Genomic DNA, 9,214 nt, shown 5'->3' with positions numbered 1-9,214 from the left:
ATGTGCTGGATTTACCCGTCAAGTAATTTCGTGAATTGTGATATTCCAAGCTCAAATTATGTTTAATAAACTGATACGATAAACCAGATAAAACGATTAGAACATTATGGCTGTGTCTCAAAACCTAGTGAGCGTCCTGTCTAGACAGCGTTTTCTTCACTGCGCTCTAGGTTGAAACACGGCCCGATTGTGACGTACGCTGTCAATCAAAACTCCTCCCACGCGTCCAGCCAATCAGAGCGGCGCTTGTCCATGTGAGCGCTGACGTCAGCGCGCTCTTCCTGCTAGGCTTCCAGCGCAATGGCGGCGACGCGGCTGTTTCTGAGCGCTTCACCCGTGAAGTCTTCGCTAACCGGGTTAACCGGCGGCACGCGCAGCAGTCTGGGGTTAACTCTGCTTAAACGGTCCCCTGACCGCACAGCCGAGCCCAAAGCGCAGAGGAGACACGCAGCGCACTTCACCTATCACCCCGACCCTGCGCCTGCGCAGTACGGTAAATGCCCTTGTTTACACTTTACAGTGGAGCTGGAGTACTGAAAAGAAGGTCTCGTTATTAAATAATATTCATAATGCGTGAGCCTGGCTTTGCTGTGGTGTCAGTCTTGCTCTCAAATACACACTGACTGAGTTTTGCCACTATGCACAGATGAACAAATACAGTGCTTCAAAATTAATATCATAAAAGTCATTTCAAACAGTGACCACACTAGTACTGCCCTGGGTTAGTTTGCTGAAGTGGAATGAGCACATCATAGAGCCTGGATGGGGAAGAGTAACACACAAATAAATATACTATTTTATGAAAATACTAATTAGTTGTGCTAAAAGCCTACAACTGACATGTTTTGGCAGTTCCCCCTTTATTAAAACAGTTAAAACAATATCTTAAGTCATGCTTGTATATGAGTACGGTATCCATAATTGCACACATACATGCATAATCGCTGCATATCATTATAATAGAAATTATAGTATTTTGTTACACATTTTCCACATAACGTGTCAATGAGTAGAACATTGATGCATTGTAATGCTGCCGTTTTACTTTTTATTTTTAAATTATAGTTTCGTAAAGTAAGGTGCTAAGGTGTAAAATGTCAAAATCATGCCAATAATGCATAATCGGCATGCATGTTATGTGACCAAGATGACACAATCAGCGTCTCTGTGGTTGGTGATCTTCAGACCGTTTTGCTGAATGGTTATTTGTGTAGACCTGCCTTCTGCTGCCTAATGTCTGTGTTTCCTGAGGTTCACTTATAATGTTAGTAATATAGATCTTTTTCAGTGCATATAAACCGACACTACCTGTATTACCAATGCATCTGAAAACAAAACGCAAAACCACAAACCCTCCTCTGACGTGTACTAGCAGCTAAATAGAAGATCAGGTGTTTATAGCTGACTCTTACTGTACGATTGACTTGAGTGTCTCCGCAGGCCCCACACAGAAGATGAATTTGTTCCAGGCTGTGACCAGTGCCTTGGACAACACGCTCGCCGGCGATCCCACCGCAGGTACGAGAGCAGCTGACCTCTCATTTCAGTGTGTAGCTGAGGGTCTTGAGTGCGATATATTAACACCTCTGTCTCCTGCAGTGATTTTCGGTGAAGATGTGGCGTTTGGTGGGGTGTTCCGATGCACAGTCGGCCTCAGAGATAAATACGGTGAGTTTTCATGCTCCTGGGACACATGAGGTGAAGTGTGCTCACCTGTGTGTTGTGTGCGCTCGCACTAGATGGCAGCACAGTTCCTGCCTGAAGACTGAGTTTAGAATGAAATACCTGCTTCCTATTCACTGTGCGCTGCATGCTTCAAACAGAAGCCAAGTGTGAGTGGTGGCCGTTATCAGCTGGGAAATATAAAGGTTAAATGTTTCGAAATTTAATTTTGAAATTGGTTTTGTGTAACAATGTTCTATTTTTGTGAGAATGATCAAATGGTGAGTCAAAAAAGAGATAAAAAAATAGGGTTATTTATTAAATAAAACTACAACGCAAACCATAAACAACGTTTCCATTACCTGAAAAAAAAAAAAAATTCCAGCTATTGTAGTTCTCATTAAGTACTGAGATAATAAAAACTAAATCTGATTATAAACTGTATAGACACAATTTAAATAAACGAATAAAAACGGCATACAAAATGACTAAACCTTTAATTAAAATTAAAATGACAACAGAAAATATATATCAAACGCTATAATCGGTGATACTAAAATAACAGTGCCTGTGCTCACTTTGTTCGTCACACTGGAAATGTAAAGTTAGGTTGAGTGCAGTGCATTGTGGGATGCAGTAATTCATGCAGTGTGTCTGTTGTATTCTGCACATCTTGATGTATTAGTTGCTTGTATGATAATCTTAATAATTAAGAGGTAAAAGTTTAAAGCTGCATAAATCAGCATGAACTTAACCTTGAGGTCAGATCTTGTCCTGTATCTAAATAAAACAAATAACACTAAACTTGTATATTTTCTTGTACAATTTGTATATTATTAATTTCTTAAGCAAACATCCAAGAATGAATGATTTGCTGGAAAAAGCATGTGACTCTTTGGCTTTATTATATGGTAAAAACTTGAGTTCTTAAGCACAAATAGCTGTAGATCAGTCCAGAACATTGGCTTTGTTTGAGCCAGTCTTCGTTATTTCTTTTGTAACCAGCTTGTTTTCTAATCTGGTGTGATATGCACATGACATTTTGATAATTTGCATTTTCCTCTGAATATTCATGCACAAATTGCTCTGTTAAAGCTCCTCTAAACCAAATTTAATATGTGCTTCCAGTAGAACATCATAATGTTTGTGCATTTGCGCTCTTTGCCATTCATTTTGTTGCACTTCATCAATTATGCAAGAGTAAATGAAGTAGATTCAGACTGAACAGAACACCCTCTGCAGTTTTCACAAGCCATAAATAGTTAAATTATGCGGCCGCAGAGAGTCAGGAAAGAGGAGGAAAACAGACATTATTGTAATGATTAAAAAAAAAAGACATCTGCTGGTTGCCGCTCGTTTTGGAAAGAAGCGCTATATATAGAGAGACACTCTGTGATGTTTGGAAATAAACACAGATCCGCGACTCCAATATGACTCCCGCCGCGTGGGTGCCTTTTGTTTGCTATTGACGTCAGAGGTGTTGACCTTTGAGAGGGATCATTATTTTCCATGCCGTCTCGTTAGACGGGAACGGGGTTTTCGTGGCACTGATTTGAGAGAGTCTCTGCTCTCGCTCTTTCATTTGACGTGATGCAGGTCAACGTGTGAAAGACTGACGCACACGCGGCCGTAATGCAGTGCCACCGCAGACCGTCTGAACACGCAGCTCCTTCTGTCTGCTTTAAATTGCTTTCTGTGAAGTGGATTGTGGACTGCAGCCGGTAGACACTGTATTATCTCTGAAATGCCCATCAGCTGCCTGTTGAATGCATTCCTTACTCAACAAAGAAGCTTTTTCATTTCGAGCATGGTGACCGGTTTGTGAGTCAACTAAAACTTTGAAATGACCAGCAAATTCCTGTTCTTTTGGATTATTTAAAGGATCGTTTCAGGTTTAAAATTAGAAAAGCTTGATGGACTGCGTCGATTACCACACAGAATCATTTGTGACCCTGCAGCACAAAAGCAGTGTTAAGTCGCTGGGGGATATTTGTAGCAATAGCCAACAATACATTGTATGGGTCAAAATTATTGATTTTTTTTATGCCAAAAATCATTAGGATATTAAGTAAAGATCATGTTCCATGAAGATATTTGATACATTTCCTACCGTAAATATATCAAAACTTATTTTTTGATTAGTAATATGCATTGCTAAGAACTTCATTTGGACAACTTTAAAGATGATTTTCTCAATGAGTTGAGTTTTACCGTTTTTGAATCCATTCAGCCGATCTCTGGTTCTGGCGGCAGCACTTTTAGCTGTAGCTTAGCATAGATCATTGAATCGGATTAGACCGTTAGCATCTCGCTAAACTCAACTGTTTAACTCTAGGGGAGTTGGAAAATGAGCCCATTTTCAAAAATAGTGGAGTGTTCCTTTAAATGCTCTTCATGGATAGGGTGACCATACGTGTGATTTTTCCGGGACACGTCCTGGCCAGGATTTCTATATTTGGCTTTGTTTTCCTGTTTTCATACTTGCTGAAGGTAATGATCGAAAAGTAGCTTGACCAATAACGTGCAGGCATTGTACATAATCGACCAATCGTGGCGCGTGAGAAGGTGGGATCTACAGAGAACGGTCGAAGCGATGCAAAAACACGTACAGCTCAGATGTGTTCGTTCGTTCGACTTGAAGCAGCGCTGCGCAGACCGGTCGTTGTATGACATCAAAGTATGGATGGATCGGTCTGCGCAGCGCAAACAGCCAAAACCTGGATATTTTAGGCAATGTAGAAATCCTGGCCAGGACGTGTCCAATAAAAATGGCACGTTTGGCCACCCTATTCATGGAACCATCGATGCCAGTAAAGAACCTTTTTATTTTTAAGAGTGAAGGATCCCAGAAATTAGTCTCAGATGGTAAAATCATGGCCAAAATCGTACCGTGTGCAATGAATCATGATAGCTTGCCACTTTGACATTATAACTTTATTACTGTGAAATGCAACTTTGGCTTGTTTTCATAAACTGTGAAAGGAGTCAGTGATTTTGTGGTAATCGGCAGCATGTGTCCATAGAGGTGAACTTGAGTTGTGCCCAGAACAATCCGTTAACTGCTTTGACTCTGTGTTGTGTAGAAAGAGTTTCATGCGTGATTTCACAGAAGCGTCACGTCTTCAGTTATTCTTTATGTGTCAGTGAAGCTTCAGTGGAAGAGACGTTCATGTGCTCTGGTATGAATGAAAATAACTTTCCGCTGTAAATATAGAGACTATTTCATGTGGTTCTTTACTGCGTTAAAGGGGAGACAGAAAACAGACTTTGTTTTTGTGTTTTCCGGATCTTGTGTATGTTTACCCTGTTTTGTTTTGTAATATAATTCAATTATGAAAAAAACTTTTTTGCAGCAGGTTTTATGGTTTGAGGTTAATGCTTCCTGTTTTGTACTACATAACATAAAAACCATAAAAAAATATTAAAAGCACGGTCTGTTGAAGCATCATGGCAGTCATCAAAGCTGCAGCTGCATCACGGCCCATGTTTGCGTTTGTGTGCAAATGACTTGTAACTGACGTCTTGTCTCATATGGGCTTGTTAGGAGCTTGTTTTGGATGAGCATCTCAGATTTGGTACCTGTTGTGAAGATGCTGATTAAAAGCATGCTCATTTAGACTGATTTGAGTGCAGAGTAGGTTGACATTTACCTGCTCTCTCCTCAGGTAAGGACCGTGTTTTTAACACCCCGCTGTGTGAGCAAGGCATTGTGGGCTTCGGGATCGGCGCAGCTGTGGCGGGAGCCACCGCTATTGCAGAGATTCAGTTTGCCGACTACATTTACCCAGCGTTTGATCAGGTGAGCTTGTTTTCAAGAGTCTTTTTTTTTAAATAAACTTTGTCCTGGATATTTATTATAATTAAATAGTGTTAGTTCACCTACTTGTTCTAAACATGTATTTCCAAACTAGGCCTGGGCGATAAAACGGTATCGATATTTATCGACGGTACACCCTCTTTGATAACGATATAAAAAATGTTCGATATAGCGCACGATATAGGCACGTGCTATGAGTGACGAAGACAGCACACACAGTCACGAACACATGCTGAATTGAGTGCTGTGCCTGCCTGCGATGAGAATGAATATTAGTCAAATTTAAAATAAACATTTGCATTTGAATGCAAAAATTGTACAATCGAATGTTAGATGTGCGTCAGGGAGCGTCATCAGTAGAGCATGAGATGCGGTGATGATGATGTAAGTGACGTTGCATTTTAATGTTTTGTTAGTCTAGCCCACGAGACGCGCCGCTGCTGCGTTATTCGTTCAAAATATTAGAGAAATATAATAGCTCAATGCGGAGAAGATCTTGATTAGGTTAAAACCGAAACCAAGCCATTCACACAGAACGCATATTCAGTGCAATTTTACATGGACAAATATAATTAATAATAATTAATTAATATAATAATAATAATAATTTATGCATTTAGCAGACGCTTTTATCCAAAGCGACTAACAGTGCCTTCAGGCTATACATTTTTTACCATTGTGTGTTCCCTGGGTATCGAACCCACGACCTTTAGTGCCGCTAACGCAGTGCTGTACCACTGAGCCACAGGAACACAAATATGACGTCTCGTGCAAGAGATGCAAAGAAAGTCATGCAAAGTTAAAACAGTTTAACGTTTAGAAAACGCGACGCGAATTTGTGAAGGTTTATTTCGTTTCACTGCGTCTCATATGTTTTTAAATGCAATCTGTGTGATCGGCGATTTGGCTCTTTGTATTAGGCTAAGCAATGCATAAACACATGATGCTGTTTTGTTCATAATTGTTTATGCAGTTTACAAAATAATATTTGATTTATATATGTTAATTTAGACGTTATGCACGTTTTTATAGACAGTTATTTGAATTGACAATTAATGCGCTGCATTATTTTGCTCATTGCGTCCTCCTGTGGCCTCCGGAAAACAAGTCAAAAGTTTCCTTAAGACTTATTTAATCTGCATAAACATAAGAAAGGAGATATTTGTTTACATTTTATTTTGTGTTTAATTGTAAAAAAAAATAAAATAAAAAAGAGATATACATTTGTTGTTACTTCAGTTTGTTCGTCGTATGATGCAGATCACATAGATAAACAAATTAAACCTTATTGTAAAGTGTTACCAAAGTTTTATGTATTGTTCACTTTGTGTGTGTGTGTGTGTGTGTGTGTTTCACACTCTTGATATTCTAGATTAACCCTTTCATTGCCGTAATCCTTAAAACCCTTTTCTTGATGCCACTGGGTTGGCGTTGGTGCCGGGGGCTTGGGCCCGTCATCGCTGCTTGCAGCTATATTGTTTTCTTAGTTTATCTGCTGTTAAGGAATAATAGTGTTTTCGTCCTTATTATCTTAGATAGGCATCCAAGGGGTAAATGTAATTGCAATTTTTCTGCAATTTTTTTATTTAATTTTATTGTATTTATTTTTTTAAACTAGGTTTGCTATGCTTACTTCTAGAACTGCACAGTTTCGCTAAAATTTTGTGATTATTTATCAAAATGGCTATTTAATAATGATAATAATAATAATATTGCTAAATAAACAAAAATTATTAAAGTGAAGTATTACTATTCCAATATTTCTCTGTAAAAAAAAAAAAGCAAACCTTATTAAGGCAGCTTGAATGATTCATTTAGATACCCTCCTCCCATAAATGTTGCATCTGAAAGCTTTTTTTTTGTAAGCTGTTAGTAAATCTGGCTCTAAATTTATATATTTTAACTGGGGAGGAAATTTTGCTTTATGACTTACATGATATGTATCCATTTGAATAATTTCTCTATTTAATGTATTTTCCTATCAAGATACAATGATGTCAATAGTAGTGTGAGGGCAGCGTGAAGAGGTTCCGGTTTCTCAGTCTGTAATTTTGGGGTGTTTGTGAGATGCTGGCTGACTTTAAGGTATAAGACAAAGTGTCCAGCTTCTGTCTTTCTGTCAGTCCAGTGCTATTGTTGTCCACGTGTCCTCGTCTCACTGGAGATGGGATGAGTTTCCCTCCATCGTCAAGGCAACCGAATGTCAAATACAATAATAGGGGAATATTTTACAGGAACAGTTTGCACCAACAGTTTGTGAGTTGTAAATGTTAAGTCCTTTTTCTGTTTTTAACTTTTGATGCTGTTGAAGATCGTAAACGAAGCAGCCAAGTACCGGTACCGTTCGGGGAACTTGTTTGACTGCGGGAAGCTGACCATCAGATCTCCGTGGGGCTGCGTGGGTCACGGCTCGATCTATCACTCCCAGAGTCCAGAGGCCTTCTTCGCACACTGTCCTGGAATTAAGGTGAATCTCGCCATGGTTAACTCACATTTCAAAGAAAAAAAAATAGAGGTCACACTTTAGTTCTCACTATTATCTAACTATTAACTATGATGGCCCGTCATCGCTGCTTGCAGCTATATTGTTTTCTTAGTTTATCTGCTGTTAAGGAATAATAGTGTTTTCGTCCTTATTATCTTAGATAGGCATCCAAGGGGTAAATGTAATTGCAATTTTTCTGCAATTTTTTTATTTAATTTTATTGTATTTATTTTTTTAAACTAGGTTTGCTATGCTTACTTCTAGAACTGCACAGTTTCGCTAAAATTTTGTGATTATTTATCAAAATGGCTATTTAATAATGATAATAATAATAATATTGCTAAATAAACAAAAATTATTAAAGTGAAGTATTACTATTCCAATATTTCTCTGTAAAAAAAAAAAAGCAAACCTTATTAAGGCAGCTTGAATGATTCATTTAGATACCCTCCTCCCATAAATGTTGCATCTGAAAGCTTTTTTTTGGTAAGCTGTTAGTAAATCTGGCTCTAAATTTATATATTTTAACTGGGGAGGAAATTTTGCTTTATGACTTACATGATATGTATCAATTTGAATAATTTCTCTATTTAATGTATTTTCCTATCAAGATACAATGATGTCAATAGTAGTGTGAGGGCAGCGTGAAGAGTTTCCGGTTTCTCAGTCTGTAATTTTGGGGTGTTTGTGAGATGCTGGCTGACTTTAAGGTATAAGACAAAGTGTCCAGCTTCTGTCTTTCTGTCAGTCCAGTGCTATTGTTGTCCACGTGTCCTCGTCTCACTGGAGATGGGATGAGTTTCCCTCCATCGTCAAGGCAACCGAATGTCAAATACAATAATAGGGGAATATTTTACAGGAACAGTTTGCACCAACAGTTTGTGAGTTGTAAATGTTAAGTCCTTTTTCTGTTTTTAACTTTTGATGCTGTTGAAGATCGTAAACGAAGCAGCCAAGTACCGGTACCGTTCGGGGAACTTGTTTGACTGCGGGAAGCTGACCATCAGATCTCCGTGGGGCTGCGTGGGTCACGGCTCGATCTATCACTCCCAGAGTCCAGAGGCCTTCTTCGCACACTGTCCTGGAATTAAGGTGAATCTCGCCATGGTTAACTCACATTTCAAAGAAAAAAAAATAGAGGTCACACTTTAGTTCTCACTATTATCTAACTATTAACTATGATTTTTGCCTCCATAAACTCCTAATTTGCTGCTTATTAATAGTTAGTAAGGTAGTTGTTAAGTTTAGGT

At 38.7% G+C, this 9,214-nt stretch overlaps 1 protein-coding gene across 2 annotated transcripts in view; it reads left to right on the top strand.

The window, feature by feature from the left end:
- Positions 1-232: 232 nt before the first annotated feature.
- LOC107569448 (2-oxoisovalerate dehydrogenase subunit beta, mitochondrial-like) overlaps positions 233-9,214 on the top strand; it is a 73,069-nt gene continuing 64,087 nt past the window's right edge. The window contains exons 1-5 of one of the 2 annotated variants that reach the window (XM_016255552.1): positions 233-493; positions 1,441-1,518; positions 1,600-1,668; positions 5,328-5,461; positions 7,791-7,946. In XM_016255552.1, the coding sequence (XP_016111038.1) occupies positions 301-493; positions 1,441-1,518; positions 1,600-1,668; positions 5,328-5,461; positions 7,791-7,946 (630 nt within the window). In that variant the 5' untranslated portion in view covers positions 233-300. The remainder of the gene's footprint in view (positions 494-1,440; positions 1,519-1,599; positions 1,669-5,327; positions 5,462-7,790; positions 7,947-9,214) is intronic. The other variant, XM_016255551.1, reaches the window with a different exon arrangement.

The sequence above is a fragment of the Sinocyclocheilus grahami genome, unplaced genomic scaffold (genome assembly GCF_001515645.1).
Source record: "Sinocyclocheilus grahami isolate Dianchi unplaced genomic scaffold, SAMN03320097.WGS_v1.1 scaffold1346.1, whole genome shotgun sequence".
In the NCBI taxonomy this organism is placed as follows: domain Eukaryota; kingdom Metazoa; phylum Chordata; class Actinopteri; order Cypriniformes; family Cyprinidae; genus Sinocyclocheilus; species Sinocyclocheilus grahami.
Note: the sequence above shows the minus strand (reverse complement) of the source record. Positions and strands in the feature narration are given on the sequence as shown.